This window comes from Schistocerca serialis, chromosome 4 (assembly GCF_023864345.2).
Source record: "Schistocerca serialis cubense isolate TAMUIC-IGC-003099 chromosome 4, iqSchSeri2.2, whole genome shotgun sequence".
NCBI lineage: Eukaryota > Metazoa > Arthropoda > Insecta > Orthoptera > Acrididae > Schistocerca > Schistocerca serialis.
Genome location: NC_064641.1, coordinates 234053539 through 234079587, shown reverse-complemented (window position 1 = coordinate 234079587; position 26049 = coordinate 234053539). Strand labels below are relative to the sequence as shown.

Genomic DNA, 26049 nt, shown 5'->3' with positions numbered 1-26049 from the left:
AACCACGCAGAGGGAACATAACCGACATCTCTGCACTGGAAGGAACCGACCCAAATACACGTCGTCGATGAGACAACCGACCGAACGACCAACCAACGGTCGTCCCCACTTCAGTCTTCTTCAGTCTGACAGTACATGTGTGTCACCAGCAGTCGGCGAGTATTGGCTGTCCGCACCTCACTTGTGCTCCATCACCTATGCTCCTTCGTCGCCGACCGTTGCTCCGTCCCCGACTGCACTCCTGCTGCGTCCTGTAATGGTACTTGAATTACGCAACCATTACGGCACCTCAGCTCAACCTCTCGATACCAGCAATATTCTACTGCGTTTCTGTAAAGTAGTTGACATATTTCTGAGACAACATTCAGATTTGATTTCATTAATGTAGAGATACTTTGATGCATCGATATGTTTATGTTGCAATGATATTATTCTTATGTGTATTCTTTTTTTTTGCCACTATGATCTTTGTCGTACTTGTAACTCTGATTTTTGGGCACGCAAGCAGTTATTAGTTAGAGTCGGACCTTGAGAGGGTCAAGTCTGGGACGTCATGTTGGAAAGACGCATATTGTAGTCAGCTTATAAAATGTGAGCTTTAACAGTGACTGTGAGGAAGATGTTTTCAAGTATGTTTTGTATTGTGAAGTAATGTTTTGTGTGTTACGTGATATTGCAACAAAAGCAATAAAAAGGAAATGTAACTTAAATTCGGAGTGCTGATTTTTTTTACATCACTATTGTGCTAACTTTGAAAGGTTTAATCTTCAAGAATGGTTTGTGAAGTGCATCTACAAAACTTTTGAATATAGCAGAATAAAACCTAGGCCTTTTTGCATCCGAGCTTGGAATCATCACCACCTAGATTTTCGACGATTGAGCCATGATTTTACAACGAGACCAGCGTGGGAAACACAAAAAGATGAGTGCCTAGTTTATTCATTATTACTTGAAATGACTTTATTAACTGTGCTCTAATGACAACTGTCACATAATAACTTTGTTGTTGCCCGAAACTGCAGTATTTAGCAGCGTGAGCAACACCACAATCATTATTAAATTTTGAACTTTGTTGTGGTAGGGTTGTTAGAGTCCGACCACTCTCCTGGTCCGTCTCTAACTCCAACTACTTCCTTCGGATGGACGACATACCGGAGACACTGGTTCGGACCCAACCATGCAGAGGAAACACAACCGACATTTCTGCAGAGGAAGGAACCGTCCCAACTACACGTCGTCGATGAGACGACCGACCAGACGACCAAACAACGGTCGTCCCCACTGATACTGGCTGTGCGGACTTCACTGGGGCTCCATGCCCGGCTGCACTGGTTCAAATGGCTCTGAGCACTATGGGACTTAACATCTGAGGTCATCAGTCCCCTAGAACTTAGAACTACTTAAACCTAACTAACCTAAGGACATCACACACACCCATGCCCGAGGCAGGTTTCGAACCGTAGCAGCCACGCGGGTCCGCACTGAAGCGCCTAGAACCGCTCGGCCACCGCGGCCGGCTGACTGCACTGGTGCTGCGTCCCAACCGCCCTGCTGGTCCATTTCCAACTGAGCTCCCAACTGAACTCCCGACACACGACGACCCGGAAATACTATCGGTCACTCCAGAGATGGTACGACAGTGCACGTATCGATACGCGCTACTGCTGCCACTCACGGGCAAGTAAGGCAGGAAGTTAGTGAACCCAAGTAAATGGAATAAGAAAACGAGGTGACAGTACCTAGCAGAAGATGACAAACAATAAATGGCATGAACATTAGCCGTGCACGGCTCAACACTAATGTATTGTGTTGCACATTGGAAAGTTCATAAGACTTCTATCAAATAAAATACTGAATAGTGATTTTTAAATCTGAATTTAATAACCATTCATATTAATTGAAAAGTGGGATTGCTATGCCTATGCTGACAATTACCCACTTGCAACTACTTTGTAGTGTCACACTAACATTATAGTGACCTCATGCTAGGTTATTAATTTCATCTTGCAAATAAAAAACGTTTATCACTTATACTGATAACTCTAACTTATTCTGTCGCACAGTGGATGTTGACATTCAATACAATTAGACTGTCTTCCACAGGTCAAACACACCATCCATTCTGTAGATATAAATCATAGCTTCCTGTCTAATAGGAGCATGTTCTTTACCCAAAGATAACGTCAAAATTCAAAGTCACGTTATAAAATCGGTAAGATGGTTACCCAGGTCATTGTTCGATCCTGAGTTTGTGATCTGACTTAGAAGTTTGTTAAATATCTTAATGAATTGGCTAGTCCGAGACATTTGCTGTTCATAACCACATTCTTGTTTCGTCGCGGTCTGGTGTTAGGGAATCACATTTTCATTTTGTTAAAAATTCGAGCAAAATCTGGTATTACATGATGTAATAGTCGACTACATGGAGTTGCTACAGTACACCCTGCATCTCATCCTGGAAAATTTTCCACATAGGTAACCATTAAATACGCCACACATTTCTTTCTTTTACATTACAGACCACCCTATCTGTAATTAGTCTTGGCAGTCCACTAGTCTATAACACACAACCTATGACAGCAACCTGATGCAAGTACAGCTGACAGCTGTGTAATACGAGGAATAGCACACATGCTAGTTTGAACACATCAGCAAGCCTCGGTTTGTATGAGATTTACTTGACTGTGCAATACATACCCATCGTGTCACTGTTCCAGTGACATTCATGCAACGAGGTGCGGTGGGAGTGTTAGAGAGCGCTGCGTGCATGTGTTGCAAGGGAGCCTGTGCTAAAATGTGTACAAATATTTATCCAGAAAGACAGCTGAGTCGAGACTTATTGATATGTTCTAACTAGCATGTGCCTTAGCTCTCTGATCGGCCTATTTCACAAAAATGGAATGGCTTAGAAGTGGTGAGAGGAGGGAAATCGCAGAGGAAGTTTAAGGTAAAGGGAAGTAAGGAAGGGGTGACATGTGAACAATGAATTTTAAACATATGATTACTCAACTGCCCTATGAGTATGCCTAGTACCCACGTCTTTTTTCTCATACGTTGAAATAAGTAACGGTTCATACCGTCGAAAATAATATATATTGACTGGTGTCAAGGCTTGACACGTGTACGCAAGAGTGGCTGTAAAACTGACGTTAAAATTCAGTGTGGATGTCTATCGAGCTTTTCCCCTAGGGACTGTGTAGCTTGAGGAGTCGCTCTGTTCTGTAATAGGAGGATCAAAGATTTGTGTTCTCTGTGTTGTGGTAAAAACATCGTCATGTGTGATTTGGAAGATTATATGAATCTTTTAGCGAGTTGTTAGGCTCAGCATGAAACTGAGCAGCCCAGAATTGTGAAGTGCCATTGGTTTCACAAAGTAGTTTAAATCCCTGATGAGATGCATCAACCTAATCACAAGGCTGTTCATAAAAAAAAAAAATCACTTTCGCCTATATCAATCGCTGCCTTTTTTCTTTATATTTGCTTCTATTGTCAATTAAATTCAATGGCTCCTGTATTATCCAATGATTTCTAGGAGGGCATGTCTTACCTATTGGATTCCCTGCTGTCATAATTATTTCGTCTCTGAAAGCCGTCCGTTTGTCTCTTATTGTACTCCCTTCCCGTATGTAAGCCAGTCGTTGCCTAACTCAAACTCTCTGGTTCATTTCATTTATCCAGGTTCCAAACCCTTAATTTCCTCTCTTTATATAGTTTCTTCCATTTAATCTGTGGTTCGTGACAAATTATGATCAGGGTCCACATATGCCGCTGTGTCCAAGGAATAGAAAAGCACCTGAAATCACTCAATAGAGGAAAGTCCACTGGACCTGACGGAATACCAATTCGATTCTACACAGAGTACGCGAAAGAACTTGCCCCCCTTCTAACAGCCGTGTACCGCAAGTCTCTAGAGGAACGGAGGGTTCCAAATGATTGGAAAAGAGCACAGGTAGTCCCAGTCTTCAAGAAGGTTCGTCGAGCAGTTGCGCAAAACTATAGACCTATATCTCTGACGTCGATCTGTTGTAGAATTTTAGAACATGTTTTTTGCTCGAGTATCATGTCGTTTCTGGAAACCCAGAATCTACTATGTAGGAATCAACATGGATTCCGGAAACAGCGATCGTGTGAGACCCAACTCGCTTTATTTGTTCATGAGACCCAGAAAATATTAGATACAGGCTCCCAGGTAGAAGCTGTTTTCCTTGACTTCCGGAAGGCGTTCCATACAGTTCCGCACTGTCGCCTGATAAACAAAGTAAGAGCCTACGGAATATCAGACCAGCTGTGTGGCTGGATTGAAGAGTTCTTAGCAAACAGAACACAGCATGTTGTTATCAATGGAGAGACGTCTACAGACGTTAAAGTAACCTCTGGCGTGCCACAGGGGAGTGTTATGGGACCATTGCTTTTCACAATATATATAAATGACCTAGTAGATAGTGTCGGAAATTCCATGCGGCTTTTCGCGGATGATGCTGTAGTATACTGAGAAGTTGCAGCATTAGAAAATTGTAACGAAATGCAGGAAGATCTGCAGCGGATAGGCACTTGGTGCAGGGAGTGGCAACTGACCCTTAACATAGACAAATGTAATGTATTGCGAATACACAGAAAGAAGGATCCTTTATTGTATGATTATATGATAGCCGAACAAACACTGGTAGCAGTTACTTCTGTAAAATATCTGGGAGTATGCGTGCGGAACGATTTGAAGTGGAATGATCACATAAAATTAATTGTTGGTAAGGCGGGTACCAGGTTGAGATTCATTGGGAGAGTCCTTAGAAAATGTAGTCCATCAACAAAGGAGGTGGCTTACAAAACACTCGTTCGACCTATACTTGAGTATTGCTGAACAGTGGGGGATCCGTACCAGATCGGGTTGACGGAGGAGATAGAGAAGATCCAAAGAAGAGCGGCGCGTTTCGTCACAGGGTTATTTGGTAACCGTGATAGCGTTCCCGGAGATGTTTAGCAAACTCAAGTGGCAGACTCTGCAAGAGAGGCGCTCTGCATCGCGGTGTAGCTGGCTCGCCAGGTTTCGAGAGGGTGCGTTTCTGGATGAGGTATCGAATATATTGCTTCCCCCTACTTATACCTCCCGAGGAGATCACGAATGTAAAATTAGAGAGATTCGAGCGCGCACGGAGGCTTTCAGACAGTCGTTCTTCCCGCGAACCATACGCGACTGGAACAGGAAAGGGAGGTAATGACAGTGGCACGTAAAATGCCCTTCGCCACACACCTTTGGGTGGCTTGCGGAGTATAAATGTAGATGTAGATGTAGGACGTCTTACATTTTAAGATCTGGTATCGAAATATCAGTCTTTAGTCTGAAACCATCTAGTGTCTCCATATCTGTTCCACGAGTGCAGCCGTCTTACACGATCCCCAACCCAAGTGTTAGCGAATATAAAATTATGCTCTGAGGAAAATTCTGATAGCTTTCTATTTCATCCTTTCACCCAATCTATGCGCTCCTCCAGTTTTTCCTTCGATTCCTTTGCCGTTGTTCTTACGCTGTGTTACGTGGCTGCGAGTTGCACACTGCTTGTTGCAGAGATATGAGAAAGTTCTCGTTGATACGCCAGCGAAAGAGAAAATCTTGTTCAGCGTGGTGATGGGCATGTTCAAACGTGATAACTCCTTTCTGTTATCTAATCAGGTTTCTACATTATAACACCCACTTTTAAATTTCAGTTGTTGAAATCTGAAATATTCTGGCAGCTGAACCTTTGACCTTTGTTTCCATTAGTAAGTAACATGATTAACAATTTAATAAAGGCCAATGCACGACGATGGGTACGACGTTAGGTAATATTACTTCTAATCTGCCGACAACTACATGCCATCACAATGACCCACTGCTCTTTTAGTAACCACAATCTTACTGACCATGCACACTCGGCATCGACAGTCGATCCTTTACCTCCTCATGACCCACGTGAGTGGATGATTTTCTCTGTTAAGGAACCTCTTACAACAGTGACAAATCTTATTACATTGATTCTGTACAAAGATACATACCATGATTAATGTCATTGGACAGGGTGACATGAGCACTACTACTGGTTCAATACCACCTACAGCGCTCCCAAGCAACCTGCGTGCCTTTATAAGTAAGTTACTTAGATTTTGTCACATGAGCGTATTACTTGTTCGTCACTGATGACGTGTATAGTGGTTTCTTCTCCACCACCACTGGTAGGTGGCGATCATGAGGACAGCGGTGTTGCTGGCAGCCGCCTGCCTGCTGACTTTGGATGTAAGGTGTCTGGGGGCCAGGATCCTGGCAGTGGTGCCGACCCCATCCATCAGCCACCAGTTGCCATTGAGGACTGTACTGCTGGAATTGGCCAGGCGAGGCCACCAGGTCACCTTCATCACCACCCACCCCATTCAGGTAAGCCAGCTAGCACTCTACGCCTTCATTTTTATGAATATTAAAGAAAGCCTGTGAGTGGAGAAAAAGCATCAAATATCCTGTGAGAGGCAATAACTAATTTAATTATTATAAAGCATCCTGAAACATATTAAGAGATTTTCACGGTGACTAATCCTGTGCGACATGAAATGTGGCTGATGAGTGAATGGTAGCTATTCGTTTGCATTGTATTACATCAATTATATAGGTGCTGTTAGTGTTTACTGTGACTGAGAATGACCAAACGATCTCCAGGCAATTTTGAGCAGTGTGAAGCTTGATAGTAGTTCAAACGAAGTTGTATAATTTAAATTATGCTTTACCATTTGTAAAAAGTAGAACTCTCAGAACCAGTGATGTGACACAAGATAAGTGGACGTATAGAACACCAGAGCCGTAACAAGTGATTTAAATGGCAGAGAGACGGCGTGCATGTAGGCCCAACAGCGCACTCTTGTGTCAGTGTTACAGAACGTTCAGTCAGTGTGGAGCCATCACAGGAAGTGAAAACATGTATCGAAGTGCCGCTGTGCCTCGCCAACATCACAGGGTGGAATATCAGGGAGTACCAGCAAGTGAGTGCATTCGATCAGGGTAAAATGATTCATCTCTGGGAGGCGGGTCTGTCGTTCGTGACATCGCGGCTCGTATGGGGCATAGTGAGGTGTGTGTGGAAACATGGGGAGAAGAGGGCAGTACGCAGTGCCGACAGGATGTCGGACGCCTCAAAGTGGCCACAGCTCTAGGTGAGCGCCATCTTGTCCTCTTGGACATAACTGACAGAAGAGCTTCATCCTCAGATCTGGCATGATATAGCATTTCTACGGGGCGGACATGCGCATGTCGACTGTTGGACGCTGTCATTTGAGGGATGGACTGGTGGCATGCACGCCATTCTGTCGGCTTTCAATGAGAATAACCCGTCAGAAGCGCAGACTGCAATGGACAAGCGAACGACACTAGCGTGGCGAGTAGCAAAATGTAGTGGTTTTGGACGTGTTCCACTTCATCTTTTCCTCGAGTGCTGGTTGCATAAACGTTCGGCGCCGCTGTAGTGAACGCCATCGGGTAGATTGCATTATTGTGTGCGGCATAGCGGACAAATGCCAAGTGCCTATAACATGCGACCTTCTCTCCTATGTCTTGAGGGCAATCTGAACAGCTACCGCTACATCATGGATGTCTTACAGCCGAGGCCATGCAACTCCTGCAGACTATTCCACATCCTATATTTCAGCAGGACAACGCCCAGACGCATTTGGCGAGGAATGTGCAAGCCTTGTTCGAAGAATGACGGATGCCACTTCCCATTCACGTGATATGTAGACTATCGAACATGTCTTGGAGATGGTCGGTCGGTAAGTTGTTTGTTCAGGTCCTCCTCCAACCAGAGTCGATGCTTTGTGAACGCACCTACAATCCGCGTGGTAGAGTATTCAACAGTCCATATTCAGGTGCTTATTGATTTCATGCCATGCCGTCTAGCGGCTCTGCCGCCAGCATTTGGTGGCGCTATTCCATTCTGAATTTCCACTGTCACAGTGATTGTGCAGGTCTGTAAATCGTATCATTGTTTTATGTCATGTCCCTAATTGATGGAATAAATTTCATTGTGATCACATTTCTCGGTCTTGGTGTTTCACTTCCTCCAAAGAGTTCTGTATATAGCAAAAAATATAATTTCATTTGGTAACAGTTATCTTTGATCGCCAAAAATCGTTTATACTGTAGTAATGTGCCGTAAACAATGTGCACATTCAGGACAGTGGACGTAGCACTCATGTTCATACAGTAGTAACTATGTTGAATGATTTTGCAAGTACTGGCAATAACAATATCAACATTCATACGCCTTCGCTTTCTTGGATAAATGGACAGTGTGACCCTTTGCCAGAGACTGTTTAACGACAGAGGTGCTCAGCGCATCACCAAACAGTGGGCAATATTTCTTCGTTATACCTCATATCTAACTGCAGTGTGTAATAGAGTGAAGTTCCATGTTTCTGTTCATGACTGATCTGCGCAGTGATACACGATTTACATTGCGAAGTTATGTGGCAGGTGAAAATCAATGTGCCACTTTTTTTTTGGTCATCAGTCTTCTGACTGGTTTGATACGAATTCCTCTCCTGTGCTAACCTCTTCATCTCAGAGTAGCACTTGCAGCCGATGTTCTCAATTATTTACTGGATGTATTCCAATCTCTGTCTTCCTCGACAGTTTTTGCCCTCTACAGCTCCCTCTAGTACCATGGAAGTCATTTCCTCATGTCTTAACAGATGTCATATCACCCTGTCCCTTCTCCTTGTCAGTGTTTTCCACATATTCCTTTCCTCTCCGATTCTGCGTAGAACCTCCTCGTTCCTTACCTTATCAGTCCACCTAATTTTCAACATTCGTCTGTAGCACCACATCTCAAATGCTTCGATTCTCTTCTGTTCTGGTTTTCCCACGGTCCATGTTTCACTACCATATGAAGCTATACTCCAGACGTACCTTCTCAGAAATTTCTTCCTCAAATTAAGGCCGATATTTGATATTAGTAGACTTCTCCTAGGCAGGAATGCCTTTTTTGCCATAGCTAGTTTGCTTTTGATGTCCTCCTTGACCCGTCCGTCATTGGTTATTTTACTGCCTAGGTAGCAGAATTCCTTATCTTAATCTACTTTGTGACCATCAGTCCTGATGTTGAGTTTCTTACTGTTCTCATTTCTACTACTTCTCATTATCTTCGTCTTTTTCCGATTTACTCTCAAACCATACTGTGTACTCATTAGACTGTCCATTCCGTTCAGAAGATCATGTAATTCTTCTTCACTTTCACGCAGGATGGCAATGTCATCTGCGAATCGTATCATTGATATCCTTTCACCTTGAATTTTAATTACAATTCTGAACCTTTCTTTTATTTCCATCATTGCTTCCTCGATGTACAGATTGAAGAGTAGGGGCGAAAGGCTACATTCTTGTCTTACACCTTTTTAATACGAACACTTCGTTCTTGATCGTTCACTCTTATTATTCCCTCTGGGTGTTGTACATATCTATATGACTCGTCTCTCCCTACAGCTTACCCCTACTTTTTTCAGAGTTTCGAACACCTTGCACCACTTTATATTGTCGAACGTTTTTTCCAGGTCGACAAATCCTACGAACGTGTCTTGATCTTTCTTTAGTCTTGTTTCCATTATTAACCGCAACGTCAGAATTGCCTCTCTCGTACCTTTACCTTTCCTAAAGCCAAACTGATCGTCATCTAGCGCATCCTCAATTTTCTTTTCCATTCTTCTGTATATTATTCTTGTAAGCAACTTGGATACATAAGCTGTTAAGCTGATGGTGCGATAATTCTCGCACTTGTCAGGTCTTGCCGTCTTCGGAATTGTGTGGATGATGATTTACCGAAACTCGCCAGACTCATATGTTCTACACACCAACGTGAATAGTCGCTTCGTTTCCACTTCCCCCAATGACTTAGAAATTCTGATGCAATGTTATCTATCCCTTCTGCCTCATTTGGTCTTGACTCCTCCAAAGCTCTTTTAAATTCTGTTTCTAATACTGGATACTCTATCTATTCTAAATCAACTCCCGTTCCTTCTTCTATCACATCAGACGAATCTTCCCCCTCATAGAGGCTTTCAATGTATTCTTTCCACCTATCCTCTCTCTCCTCTGCATTTAACAGTAAAATTCCCACTGCAATCTTAAAGTTACATCCTTGCTTTTAATGTCACCGAAGGTTGTTTTGACTTTCCTGTATGCTGAGTCTGTCCTTCCGACAATCATTTCTTTTTGGATGTCTTCACATTTTTCCTGCAGCCATCTCGTCTTAGCTTCCTTGCACTAACTATTTATTTCAATCGTCAGCGGCTTGTATTTATGTATTCCTGAGTTTCCCGGAACATTTTTATACTTCCTCCTTTCATCAATCAACTGAAGTATTTCTTCTGTTACCCAAGATTTCTTCGCAGTTGCCTTCTTTGTACCTATATTTTCCTTCCTAACTTCTTTGATGGCCCTTTTTAGAGATGCCCAGTTCTCTTCAACTGTACTGCTTACTGAGCTATTCCTTAATGCTGTATCTATAGCCTTAGACAACTTCAAGCGAATCTCGTCACTTAGTACTTTCGTATCCCACTTCTTTTCGTATTGATTCTTGCTGACTACTCTCCAGCTTACTCTTGATCACTACTATAATGTCATCTGAGTCTGTATCTGCCCTGGGTACGCCTTACAATCCAGTACCTCATTTCGGAATCTCTGTCTGACCATGGTGTAATCTAACTGAAATCTTCCCGTATCTCCCGGCCTTTTCCAAATATACCTCCTCCTCTTGTGATTCTTGAACTGGGTTATCGCTATTACTAGCTGAAACTTGTTACAGGACTGAAATAGTCTTTCTCCTCTCTCACTCCTTGTTGCAAGCCCATATTCTTCTGTAACATTTTGTTCTATTCCTTCCCCTACAACTGCATTCCAGTCCCCATGACTATTTGATTTTCATCACTCTTTACATATTGTATAACCCCTTCAATATCCTCATTTATTTTTTTATTATTATTATTTATTTTATGGCCTTCATTGGCCCACTGTAGTCAAAAATACAAAGTTCTAAACAAGTTGTTACAAATGGATACAATTTGGTTCGACAATAACTTAATATATTTAGGTAATATAATTATTGGAAGCTATTCTTATATGAAAGGTGTTTTGCTCTTCTGTCTGCCCAATATTTCTTCATTCTTTCAGATATTTTCTTTCTTTCTTCATCTGAGACAACTCTTCCTGTACTCCTTTTATTGATTTTCATTTGTAGTCTGGTTTGCGGGTCTTGCAGTATTCTGGTTTTCTCTGTCTTGTTTTTTAGGTCATCTACTGTAATTTGAAGTTCTTTTATATCTTCCTTAATTTCTGTGATCCATTTAATGTCACTCTTGCTATTCCACAATTATTGTATTATTTTTTTACTAATTCTGTTTTCTGGAGTTCTCATCAGATTTCCAAAGAATGAGATGCGTTTCTTCCTGATTGTGCTCATGACTGGTTCTATTTTCTTATATACTGTTTCATTTGATGCTATTCTCCAATGTCCATTTATTTTATACTGTTTATTTATACATGTCCTAATTATTCTTCTTTCTACTTTTAGTATTCTGTCAATTTCTGCTGTATTAGTTGTTTTGAAGATAGTTTCAGCTGCATACGTTATTTCTGGTTGTGTAACTGTTTTATAGCGTTTTAATTTTGCATCTACAGATAGGCTTTTTTTGTTGTATGTAGTTTTGGTAACGTAATTTGCATAGTTCAGTTTTTTTATTCTATTTTGCCATGATGGCTTCTCATTTAGATTGTATGTTATTATTTCACCTAAATACTTAAATTTATCAACAATTTTGATTTCCTGTTCTCCTATTGTAATTTTGTTTGCAAGTGGTGGATCAGTTAGCATAATCTCCGTTTTTTCAAATGATATTCTAAGGCCTACTTTCTCTGCTATTTCTTGTAGTGATTTCACTTGTTGCCTGGCTTCTTGAACGGTGTTGGCTAGGAGAGCAAGATCATCAGCGAATCCCAAGCAGTTTAAGCTAATATCATCTTTTGCACTTCCAATTCTTATCCTCTTTGGCTTGTCCTTGTACCATTCTCTCATTAAGTATTCCAGTGCACAGTTGAAAAGTAATGGTGATAGGCAGTCACCTTGTCTTAAGCCTGTTTTTATGAGGAATGGTTCTGAAATTTCTCCTCTAAACTTCACTTTTGATTTGGTGTTGGTTAGAGTGAGTTGTATTATTTTAATTAGTTTTGGATGGAGTCCGAGATTTCTTAAAATTTTTAATACTGAAGGTCTGTGGAGACAGTCATATGCCTTCTTAAAATCTACAAATGTTATTGCCAGAGGTTTGTTCCGTTTCTTGTAGAATGCCATAATCAATTTTAAAATAATTATCTGCTCTGGACAGCTTCTCCATGGTCTGAAACCTCCCTGATATTCCCCTAACTCCTGTTCTAATTGCTCCTTGATTCTTTCATATAGGATCTTGGATAGAATTTTATATGTGCAATCCAGGAGAGAGATTCCTCTATAGTTGTCTGGGTTGCTCTTATATCCCTTTTTGTGTAGTGGGTGGATGATAGCTGTGGTCCAATGTTTGGGAAATTGTTCTGTTACCCAAATTTCTGTTAGAGCCATGTGTAAGGAGGTCTTGACTGTGTCACTTGCATATTTCCACATTTCAACAAAAACCTGATCTTCTCCACATGCCTTACAATTTTTTTGTTCTTTAAGAATTTCTTCTACTTCTTGTAAAGTTGGAGGGTCTAGTTTGTTAGGTTTGGTTTTTATTGAGGTATTTATGTTGATTTGTAAGGTTTCTTTGGGTTCCTCGCAATTCAGAAGTTTGTAAAATGCTTTTGCCATGATTTCTGCATTTTCCTTGTTACTGTGTGTCATTCTTCCATCTTCATCTTTCAGTATTAGTGTAGGGGCCTCATATTGTTGTAGTTGTTTCCCAAAGATTTTGTAGTAGTTCCTGGAGTTGGTTTTATGATAATTACCTTCTATAGACTTTATAATATCTTTATGAAATCCTCTCTTGATTCTTCTAATATTTTGAGTGAATTTTTTTCTTTCATTTTTTAGGTTGATGGCATTTTCTTCAGTTTTATGCGTTTGAAACTTTAACCATGCTTGGTGTCTATCTTCATGGAATTTGTCACATTCTGATGTCCACCATGCATGTTTCCTTCGTGGGTTCAAGGGAGCTAGATTCTCTGGTTATTTTTTAAGATTAGGCACTAGTTGTTCTAGATCATCTGTTAATTTGATGGTTTGTGCTATTTGTTGGTACTTATTATTTTTAATTAGCTGATGTGGGTCAAACCTCCTTTTTATTTTATTAGTTTTTCCGGTCCTCTTCTTTAATGGTGTGAATTTGATTTAAATTTTAACCATATAATGGTCTGAGCCTGTGTCTACTCCTCTCAGTACTTTAACATTGTGGATCTCCTTATGAAAATTTTTGTCCATACAGACATGGTCTAGCTGCCACTCGCCCTCCCTCCAGTCTGGATGTTTCAATGTTTTAAGTTTACTTGGCTTCCTCTTAAAGTATGTTGATTTAGATATAAGGATGTGTTCTCTGCAGAGTTCTACAAGTATTTGACCGTTTTTGTTTGTAAATTTATGTGGACTCCATTTTCCAGTTGTATCTTTATATTTCCTTTCTTTTCCCAACTGAGCATTGAAATCTCCCAATAAGATTTTTATATTCTTTTTATTTACTCTGTTCACAGTTTGCTCTAGAAGGTCCCAAAATTTATCTACCTCTTCCTTTGTTTTTGTTAGACAATTTTTTTCATTTGTTGGGGCATGAGCATTTATTATTGTATAGGTTTTATTCATTGTTTTAAAGCTTAGAGTCGCAATTCTTGGTGATACTGCTTGGAAATCCGTTACTGAATCTATTATTTTTATGTTTACTAAAAACCCTGTTCCAAACTGGGGACATTGTTTCATTGCCCTCGGTCCTGGTTTCCCATTATAAATTCTGTATCCTTGTGATTCGAATGGGTCCTCTGTGGTGTTTCTCATTTCTTGGATCCCTGTTATTAAAATTTTTTTTAATTAGGTCATCTGTGAGCTCCTTGAGTTTTCCGGTCTGAAGTAGTGAGTTTATGTTGTGTGTTGCTATATAATGTATTTGCTGATGTTTAATCTTCTTTTTGTGTTTTAGTGTGCATTTGGATGGTTGCAAACGCTCCGATTCGTTGCTGTCTTCTAGTTGACTACCCACCGAATCCAATGTAGCCTTTTCCAGCCTTATTGAGCAGGACGGTGGAATTTTTTTCCTAAAAGACCTTTCCATTTTTGACTGTCGAAGGCTGTCAACCTTAGTTGGAGCAAGCTCCGATTTACAACTCCGGTTGTTAACCGCAGGGGGTGTGTTTGGTCCGCGAGAGCTATTTTATTTCACTCAAGTCCGCCAGTAAACCGGTGAGGACTTCCCTATCCGCCACCTGGGACGCGCCACGTAGGAGTATCACCTCTCCTCCTTCTATGACAGCATAGTCTTTTTTTACTTTATCTCTTCATCTTCAGCTTGGATGTATACCTGAACTTCCGTTGTCGGTGCTGGTTTGATGTCGATTCTGATAAGAACAACCCTACCACTGAACTGTTCACAGTAACACACTCTCTGCCCTACGTACTTGTTCGTAACGAATCCCACTCCTGTCATACCATTTTCTGCTGCGGTTGATATTACCCTAAATTCATCTGACCAGAAATCCCTGTCTTCTTTCCACCACTTCACTGTCCCTTTGCGTTTTCCTCTTCAGATTTTCTAGTTTCCCTACCACGTTCAAGCTTGTGACATTCCACGTCCCGACTCGTAGAATGTTTTCCTTTCGTTGATTATTCAATATTTTTCTCATGGTAACCTCCCCTTGGCAGTCCCCTCCCGGATATACGAATGGTGGACTAATCCGGAATCTTTTGTCAGTGGAGATATCATCACGACACTTCTTCAGTTACAGGCCACATGTCCTGTGGATACACGTTCCGTGTCTTTAATGTAGGGTTTCCATTGCCTTCTGCATCCTCATGCCGTTGTTCTTTGCTGATTCTTCCGCCTTTAGGGGCAGTTTTCCACCACTAGGACAAGAGAGTGCCCTGAACCTCTGTCCGCTCCTCCAAACTCTTTGACAAACCGTTTTGCAGAATGAGGGTGACTTCTTATGCCGGAAGTATTCCAATGTACCATCATAAAATTTGCGAATCGCAAACAAAATTAAAACACAGTCTTATTAAAAAAATTTCGAATTAACTACCTTCACATTTGAACATATTTCTTTTTTTAAAAAAAGCTGCTACTTTGCTTACTAGCGGCAAGATACTTCTGAGAATAATTAAGTCACGTGGGAAGTACAGAGAAAGGAAGCTGGGTCCGTTAATCTGAAAGGTACAGTTGAGTTTGTTGCTGATGGGCCATCATTCGCAGCGTTGATGTAAGCAACTCTTATTTTCTACCAAATACGTTATACTAGCCAGACTACTCGCCCAGTTAAAACGTTGGGGAAACACCACTTTATGGATTTCCTAGCTAGTAGCAACCTACTACCTGCTGCTCTCCCATTTCAGACATGTTAGAGCGAGATTCCTTACCGAGAGACAGGAGCATGTACATCAAAGTTACATTAGCGATTGGACATCAAATTTCGTTTGGTAAATACGATTGTAATAATTGTCATCGACTTTGGAACTATTTCTCGTCAACAGGAACGTCGCAAGTGGAGCCTGACGTCGAGGCCTATATGCACAACAGGTTCGAAGGAAACTTGTCAACAGGAAATCTAGGTGAAATACTCGTTTACCACGAAAAATTAGTTACTCTTTCATAATACGCTGAAACAATGATCAAATTAGCAAGAGAGGCGATACTACGAATCGAGAGATGGTAGACAGACTATACAGTTGGTATGTTACAAGTTCACGTGAATGTAACGAGACAATCTTTCAACTAACGAGGACGCTCAAGTGAACCAGGAAATGGAGCGTTAATAGTATGCCGCGGCGCCGAAGACATCAGACGCCGACGGCATCTCGCACAACTACGTCTTTTGGATTGCCTCGCACTCTGCCCCAACGGAACAGACGCCGCGGGAACTCAGAACTCCGTAACTCCGCGACCAGAACAGCAGGTGGCGACAAAACATTCCTGCCAGGCCACCAGGTGGCGCGCCTGGCGACGGTAGAGCACGTTGATGTACCGCCCCTCTTACCTGCATGCGCAGGGTGACGTGTTGAAAATAGGCCTGCAGGGATCCTTCCGTGAGGCAGCTGTTTGGGGCGCCGCACAGCCGACAAGAATTTCTGCGCGACGCTCCACTCTGGACACATCTTCCAGGGCAGCACGCCACCTCCTCCGTCAGGACTCTTAAACGTGCTTGGCGACGTGCCAGCTGGGATATGGTCTAATTTCTACTGTACAATTTGTCCCCTGACAAGACGGGCCAATACTTTTCTGCGCTTATGTGTCCTCGCTGGCCTTAGAATTTTCTAAACTTCGACCGTCGAGGCTTCCCCTGTGAAGCACTACTGTAACATAGTTTGAAAGTGTTTTGCTTCCATGACTGAAGTTAGAGTGTGGGCTGTGGAACTTGTTTCTCTTCGTATTTCATTCATATTTCAAGATTTGGCTCACCTTTGTGATTAATTCCACGTGTTGACGAACTTAATTGTTCGTTTTTGGGATTCGGGAATTTTAAGTTAGTTTGTCACTGAAAAACTGTTGTTTGTTTGTTCGCGCGAGGAGGAATTTTGTTTTATTCCAGAGTTAAAGAAATTTTACGTGTATAATACAATGAGGATTTTGTTAATTTTGTCTCAGAGAAAATAATTTTTATTACTGTGGATACCGGCCTCTGCAGTGGATATCTCCGTGAAACCAGAGAAATCACTCTATATAATATATTAAAGTACTGAATGGCAAATTGTATTTATATAAACCCGTGACTGTTAAGCTTAGAGGAATGATTATAAATGTTGCCTTAATGTGTTCATGTTCGGGCATTGTTTTATTACATCGCAAGTCCGATGTAACGCGTGTTGCGTTGTATGCTCAGACGAGGTGTCGCAACCAGCAAAGACGTATGCAAGCCAGCCACCTAAAATATTCTGCAGCTCAGCTCTGCAACAACGGTTTCACCGTATGCCTTGAAGTGGCATTCTATCCTGAACAGTGTATAATGTTGCTACATGCTATAGTAGAGCATGACGTCATGCGAGGCCATATATTGTCACAAACCCAACTGGACCGAGCATACATACTCCTAACCGAACTACCAAATCTTCTTCTCTCGGCGCCATGCATTCCACTGGTGGACTGTCCTCACAAGTCATTGGCCTAATGTGTGGCTGAGCAGCGACAGCCCTATCATGCAGCTTCATCAGCTAGGTAAGGCCACTGGTCTACAAACTGTCAGCTGTCCCTGATGGTTCCGGAATTAAACCGGATCCGCTAAGACAATGCCACTCATTGGGTGCTATCGCTTGATTCTCCAGCCAGTCTCCAATTGTCCTGGCGTCAGTTCGCAGGCTACATACAGCGGGAATACCGCGAATCGCAATATAAGAAAAGCGGGTGTAGGACATCTCGAACAGGACTGGTGGCAGAAGTCTATGACAGAGTGCGGCCAGTGGGGACGAGGTGGGCATAGTAACTCGCCATTAAATGTCAATGGAGGCTCCGGAGCCATCATGTGGTGTGCCCAGTGAATATATGCCCATCCAAAACGTGTGCAATGGCGGGATTTTTGTTACTTAGCACAGTAGATGGAACGAAGCATTAGAGTTTACTGGACACAGGTTCACACGTGTCAGTGATAAATTTCGACGTCAAGGGGAACTGGAAGTCGAATCCACCATGATCTCGGTCAAGAAGTGTGAGCAGAAGAGATGTATGTTCACTGGTTTCAATGGCCTCGAGTTTTCGGTTTAGGGCATAATATTTCCGGGTTGTGCAAAAGTTCTGACTGACAGAGGCAGTATTAAGGTTAGATTTCTTGCTTCAACGTCACGCTAAAATGGACTGATTGGCGGATGGTAGAACTCGTTGGGACATCTGGGGAAACTGTTAGCTGCCACATTGCCACGACAGTTATCCTTAAACCGCCTATACTACAAACACAGCAAGGTACGTGAGAAATACTGTGACTGAACAGGAATTAATTTTCCAGTAAATATATTTAGTAGATCCACTACAGGTAAATGAGGAATTATAATAAGTGCTCTGATGTGTTATACGAAACCAGCAGCTACACAAAGTAGTGCTGATTGGTGTAGATAACTTTGGGAACCTGTACACGAAATTTTGTAAGGGATTTATGGTCGCCAATTCGGATACCTTGCAGGAAGATGATTTATGTGTGGCAAATTCATCTACATCTACAGCTACATGACTGCTCGGCATACCACACTCAAGTGCCTGGCAAAGTTTGATGTTTCTCATATTGAGAAAATGGAAGGAGCGATCTATATCCAACTTTTAAAAAAATTATACGAAGTTTCGCATTAATTAATATTTATTATTGACGATTGGTTTCGATAGTAGAAAAAATTTATTTTGGTTATAAATCGTGTTCTATTACAAGGTTATCATTCATACCATGTCGTCATTATGGCGGATAAAGTGAAACCAGATACAGATGAGAAGCGTCTTCGTGCAAATTGGTATGTTGACACACGGAGCATACCTCTGAGGCGTGTTAGTTTTTAAAACGCACGATATATAGTAAAAATGCACATTTGTACAAATGTCTTCATTTACCTGGCAAGTTTATATATCACCGATACATCTCAGTCGATGTATACTTCGTTGACCAGAAGAACAGATAAATGCAGATGCGCTGAGTGATAAGGTTAATGTGTTCGGAGTTGGTCCCATTCATAAAGAATGGTGTAAGGCCCAAGCAGCTGACGAAGACTGCAAGCTGTCTGCAGTGTAATGCAACCATGATTTGTTGTGCCAGTCATATGCAAGCAAACAAAGCTCAGAACCTGTATTGTGCTACCACTTATACAAAATGATGTATTACAGCAAGTGGGTAAATGAAATGAAATGTCGTGTGGCTAGGGCTTCTCGTAGGGTAGACCGTTCGCCTGGAGCAATATAAGAAAAGCGGGTGTAGGACATCTCGAACAGGACTGGTGGCAGAAGTCTATGACAGGGTGCGGCCAGTGGGGACGAGGTGGGAATAGTAACTCGCCATTAAATATCAATGGAGGCTCCGGAGCCATCATGTGGTGTGCCCAGTGAATATATGCCCATCCAAAACGTGTGCAATGGCGGGATTTTTGTTTAAAACTTTGTAATAGGTCATGAGGATTGTAGCGTGCATACGGGGTAGGATATTAAAGGACTGGACGAGTGGGGGATTGAACATCATCCATACATACTACAAGACTGAACAACTTTTGTTAATAACAGAAACCAGCTTTAAAATGAACTCAGAAAAGAATCAAATCAATAATTTTCTTTAAGATTATAGGAAATCCAGTTACACTTCAAACTGAATAGTGAATATTCAAATACCAAGAACCAAATTTCTTGCTTAAGACTGATCAGTTAGATTTTAAACTGAACAGAGATTAGCTTGAAACCAACTGTAAAATATTAAATGAGAAAATTTCAGCACAATTAAAATCTCTAATCTCAGATCGGCTTTCGAACAGCAATGCAAGCAGCCAAGCTCCAACAGAGAAGAAAGTACTTTAAATGTCCTGAATTAAACACTAAAACAACAGGTACCAGAGCCTCAGATCAACTTCAGAGCCGAAGAGTGTAAATAAGATTGGCTCTGGTGTTACTGGGGACCGGCACACCTCACAATAACAGTAGTCTAGCTGAGACACCCAAATTAGCTGCTTCTAAAATACACAAAGCACACACAACCCAGGCCACGTATCAGAGACCAGACACACTTGACCGCTTGCTTGCACACTCCTTTCCTGCTCACCAGTTCAACTACAATGGAGTGACAGTATGTGTGCAGCCACCAGAGACTCACTACCGCATCTGCACCCTCTCTGGCCAAAGGTCAGGCCACTTGCAAGCCAGACACAATGTATCGGCTCTTGGCACTGCTCAGCCTTCCCCTCCACCCCCCCTCACCCCCCACCATCCACCCATAAAAGCCAAGCCCCGTGGTAGGGTTTACAAATATTTAAAACTTATCTATATGGAATCACCACCTTTCACTTGGCTCATGCGCACCTGTTGGTAGCTCACTGTCTCCTCATTTCTGATCCAAAGAGTGTAAAGGGTCATCATCTTGAGGATGCACCATGAGCCCACAAAACATGACGCCAGCTTATGTGGGGCTTTGCTTCCACTGTCTCGTTCCCCAAAGTTCTTCACAATCAGCAAGTGGTTCACCTTGAAGTTCCCTGGACGTTGGCCATGGTTGCACAATGCCACTTTTCTTTTGTGGGCCGTTTCTACATAGGCCTTAGTCCAACACCAGTTGCCCCTGATATCTTCAGTGGGCATCTCATCAGGCAACAAGCTGGCAGTGGATCACAGGTCAGGTAATAAGCAATTCGGCAGATAAGGTAACCTGAGAGATGTTGGGGTGGGCTAATGATCTTCATGCCTTGATGCGTTAAATACAAAATTGAACCAAGGCAGGGAATCATCCCATTTTCTCTGGTCTTCAGTATGATATATACTCAGTACATCAGTAACGTTCCTATTAAATATATCTGCAAAGAATGGCTAGTGATAGTAGAGTGTTGTTGTTGTGTGAAATCACATGTTGAAACCTGAGTTTCGGGAACTCCAATTAACCAAATCCTGGAGCATTGTCGCTTATGAGGATCTAGGGCGGCCCAAATCCCAGAGCATTTTCACTTATGACAATGATGGGAGGCTCAAACACGGAAAATATTTTTATGAGGCGTTTAGTATCGGCACCGCCTGTCGTAGCATCTGCAGTCACCTCTCCATTGGATGTGAACCAGACAAATCAGAAGAACGCATCTGCGGTCCTACATAATCGATAAACGCTGCATTGGATGCTGAGCTCAGGTGGACTGGAGCAACCCTTGTACATCCTTCAGAATTGGTTTTGGCAACCTTACACTCCCTGCGCTGACCCATAACTGTCCTTATATCTTTATACAATGATGGCCATGTCAGAGACTGCTTAATCTTGTGGATAGTTTTGTAAATGGCCAGATTCTGTCGTATAACCAAGTCAGTGTTGGGATACAGCCAGTAACAACACCCTGGGAAGGCAAATATAACTACCCACCCTTCTTAGTATGGGATCAAAAAGTCACTTTTTTCAGCTCATATCCTGGGATATCTTCACCAGTTTCCAAACGACGGTTGATAATCCTCAATTTCAGATCGTGCTACTACTGTTCACCTAGATCTGCAAACAAATTTGACACCTCAGTAAGACCTGCACTATCAGCCTTCCCTCTACCTGAATCCTTGGAGGAAGAGCCCTCACCCTCTTTCTCCAAACATTCGACCACGTCCGCCACCAGGTTCTACTGTCCTCTTGTATGCCTGACAGAGAATTTGGAAGTGGAAAACCGCACTGTCCAATGGGAAATGCACCCAGTTATATCAGTCTGTGCCAACACCAAAGTGAGGGCATGGTTTTCCGTCTGAAGGATCAATATACGATGCTCTAAAGAGACCTTGAATTTGAAGTGGCAAACAGAACAGCGGCAGCCTGAATTCATACAATGAATATTTACCTTAAGTGGGCGTCAACAAACTGGATGCGCAGGCGAGTGGCCTGTGCTCTCCGTCTCGCTCCTGCAACAATACTGCCACTGGCCCTGAATTGGAAGCGCTGGTTTGAAAGACGAAAGGGTAGTCTAAATCTAGGCCAGGCAACACCAGAGCATTACTTAATGCAGTCTTCAAGTCATCAAAGGCTCCCTGCTTGCTCTCTGTCAGTCTCAACGGTTCCCCTTTCCATCGTGACAAATTTAAAAGCCTCGTCAGTTTTGGGAATTTGTGAATGAATTTTAGAAAAAAATTAACCATTCCCATGAACCTCGCTATTCCCTTTTTAGTTATAGGAGACTAAAAGTGGTATATAGCCCGATCTCGTGAGTGTCCAACTCACTCTGTTGGCCGAGACCAGATGCCCTAGGAAAGATATCTCCTGATGCGCCACACAACTGGACCTGACGATGGTGTTCGAGATGTTTGGAAATGTTGTGGTGTAAACTACTACGCCGCCCAGGGAATTTTACGCAAATCTGAACTTAATGTCTCCCAAGCCCCGAATGCAAGAGCCTAAGTAAAACAGCCACACTCATCGACAACTTTAAGGGCAACCGATTAAACTCCAAGTTCCAATCCGTGGTAAATGAAGTGGTCACATTGGCTTCCTCCGTTAGGAGAATTTGGTAATATGCTTGGTTCAAATCGGGCATCGTGAAATGCCGAGCCCTGACGAACCAAGTGAGCCAGTGATATAAATCTGAAAGAGGAACGGACTCCGGGATCACCTTATGATTCAAAACCAGATAATCAGCTACTCGTCTATATCTCTCACCATTACTCTTTGCCACCAAGAAAATGGGAGAGTCAGAAGGAGATGTAGAGTAAAGACTAATGCCCTCATTCGGCATATTTTCCATTTTAATTTTAGGAGGCGACAACATGTAAGGGAGCTTCCTACCTGGCACCTCATCGGAGGGCACGGTAAGATATTCAGTTTTGTTGGTCACACATAATCCATCCGTCACTGTAACACTTTCAGTCACTCTTGAGCTTCTTCCCTGGACAAATGAGGCACATCAAATCCACCGTAATTGGCTGCTGTCGAACAACAACCCGAGAATTTCTAGTGCTGACATAAACGAAACCTTAGAGATGGACAATTTGAAATGGAAAACCGCCTTGAATACTTCAGAACTAACGTAGTTCTTTTGGCAAAAACAGATGCTAACAACAAGTGAATGCGCAAACCTTTCGCCACCAATACCTGGAAGCGTCAGGAAAAACGCCATTCCTACAGGAAACCCGCAACAACAAAGTCAAAACGAGACTCTGGACATTAACCGAGATACAGGTTCGCGTGGCGGGGTTGTAAGTGAGGGAATTTTCAAACGTACAATTTCTACGGCACCATTCATAATTTAATAATACTGCTCCCTGAGTTTAATAATACACAGATGGGTTCGTGATTAATGTTCGCGTACGTAAAGAGCAGCGGAATGTCATTAACCGCTCTGACATTATTGCAAACCTTTTGCAAAACGCAATAAAAACTGCTTGCATCCTTTTTGGCACTAACTGTTCGCCTGCACCTTCTGCTCAACGTGACAATCGCTAGCGAGGTGGCCAATATCGCCACAGTGACAGCAACATCCTTTAACGCGACTTGTCTTACGTGTTGCGCCGCCTTTACCAGCGTCACTGCCGCTAAACTGGGAAAATCCCTCCTCGTTCCCATGCCTCATGTCAGTATGCGTCACGCCCTCGATGCCTGCCACCAAACAGTCTAAGTCGCAAGTGGCGGGCCTCCCCACGTATAAAAGAGGGGAGCGATTTCCGGCTTCACGTCCTGCACAATAGTGGCTACCACCTCAGACATACAGCTGGGCATCAAAAACTAGTACTGCCGTTCTAACCTCCCGTATACAGGGTGGTCCATTGATAGTGACCAGGCCAAATATCTCACGAAATACGCATCAAACGAAAAAACTACAAAGAAAGGAACTCGTCTAGCTTGTAGGGGGAAACCAGATGGCGCTATGTTTGGCCCGCTAGATGGTGCTGCCATAGGTAAACGGATATCAACTGCGTTGTTTTAAATAGGAACCTCTATTTTTATTACATATTCGTGTAGTACGTAAAGAAATATGAACGTTTTAGTTGGACCACTTATTTCGCTTTGTGATAGATGGCGCTGTAATAGTCACAAACGTATAAGTAAGTGGTCTCACTTAATATTCCGCCAGTGCGGACGGTATTTGCTTCGTGATACATACCGGTGTTAAAATGGACCGTTTACCAATTGCGGAAAAGGTCGATATCGTGTTGATGTACGGCTATTGTGATCAAAATGCCCAACGGGCGTGTGCTATGCATGCTGCTCGGTGTCCTGGACGACATCATCCAAGTGTCCGGACCGTTCGCCGGATAGTTACGTTATTTAAGGAAACAGGAAGTGTTCAGCCACATGTGAAACGTCAACCACGACCTGCAACAAATGATGATGCCCACGTAGGTGTTTTAGCTGCTGTCCCGACTAATCCGCACATCAGTAGCAGAAAACTGCGCAAGAATCGGGAATCTCAAAAATGTCGGTGTTGAGAATGCTACATCAACATCGATTGCACCCGTACCATATTTCTATGCACCAGGAATTGCATGGCTACGACTTTGAACGTTGTGTACAGTTTTGCCACTGGGCACAAAAGAAACTACGGGACGGTGACAGATTTTTTGCAAGCGTTCTATTTAGCGACGAAGCGTCATTCACCAACAGCGGTTACGTAAACGGACATAATATGCGCTATTTGGCAACGGAAAATCCACGATGGCTGCGACAAGTGGAACATCAGCGACCTTGGCGGGTTAAAGTATAGTGTGGCATTATGGGGGGGAAGGATAATTGGCCCCCATTTCATCGATGGCAATCTAAATGGTGCAATGTATGCTGATTTCCTACGTAATGTTCTACCGATGTTACTACAAGATGTTTCACTGCATGACAGAATGGCGATGTACTTACAACATGATGGATGTTCGGTACACAGCTCGCGTGCGGTTGAAGCGGTATTGAATAGCATATTTCATGACAGGTGGACTGATCGTCGAAGCACCATACCATGGTCCGCACGTTCACCGGATCTGACGCCCCGGATTTCTCTCTGTGGGGAAAGTTGTAGGATATTTGCTATCATGATCCACCGACAACGCCTGACAACATGCGTCAGCGCATTGTCAGTGCATGTGCGAACATTACGGAAGGCGAACTACTCGCTGTTGAGAGGAATGTCGATACACGTATTGGCAAATGCATTGAGGTTGACGGACATCATTTTGAGCATTTATAGCATTAATGTGGTATTTACAGGTAATCACGCTGTAACAGCATGCGTTCTCAGAAATGATAAGTTCACAAAGGTACATGTATCACATTGCAACAACCGAAATAAAGTGCTCAAACGTACCTACGTTCTGTATTTTAATTTAAAAAACTTACCCGTTACCAACTATTTGTCTAAAATTATGAGCCATATGTTTGTGACTACTACAGCGCCATCTATCACAAAGCGAAAAAGTGGTGCAACTAAAACATTCATATTTCTTTACGCGCTACACGAATATGTAATAAAAAGTGGAGGTTCCTATTTTAAAAAACGCAGTTGATATCCGTTTGTCCTATGGCAGCGCCATCTAGCGGGCCAACCGTAGCTCCATCTGGTTTCCCCCTTCAAGCTAAACAAGTTTCGTTCTTCGTAGTTTTTTCGTTTGACGCTTATTTCGTGAGATATTTGGCCCGGTCACGATCAATGGACCACCTTGTATATTCAGTCAATGGCTCTGACCTGTTGAACACAAGAAAGATATTGGTTAATCAAGTAGTTTTTAAGCCTGGCTGGTAACCACTCCTTCATAATCCTAGTGCGCAACTACCCCATGGTCTGTCAGGACACGCCATGAAAACTTGAACACACTAACCTGCCTCTCCAAATTTACAGAAAACCATAAAAATTTTACTAGTTGTTGCATAGTGTTGATGGCACGGTACTCCATTCCTTTCAGCAGTCATGAAAGTGGGTTTGGCAACTTAACAAAACGACATGACTCACTCTCCACACGTCGTCTCCCTGAGGCAGAAGAATCTCCCGATTTATCTAATAACAATGCATTGTCTTCCTCACTCTTGCCTGCACCCCTTGCCCATTCTAAAGCACTAAATCTTATTTGTTGAGTAATTACTATAGTTTTCATTTCACTGACCCTCGCCTTCGTAAATGTGATACTACCAGCCATAAATCCAATTAGGTGAAACCAGTGCGTAATCTGTGCCTGCATTCAGTACAGTTGTGCTCGTGATAGGTGGCCACCTAGTAGGAA

At 42.5% G+C, this 26049-nt stretch overlaps 1 protein-coding gene across 1 annotated transcript in view; it reads left to right on the top strand.

The window, feature by feature from the left end:
• LOC126473775 (UDP-glucosyltransferase 2-like) overlaps positions 1–26049 on the top strand; it is an 89301-nt gene that overhangs the window by 6383 nt on the left and 56869 nt on the right. Inside the window, exon 2 of the mRNA XM_050101040.1 lies at positions 6212–6406. Coding sequence (XP_049956997.1) covers positions 6221–6406 — 186 coding nt within the window. The 5' untranslated portion in view covers positions 6212–6220. The remainder of the gene's footprint in view (positions 1–6211; positions 6407–26049) is intronic.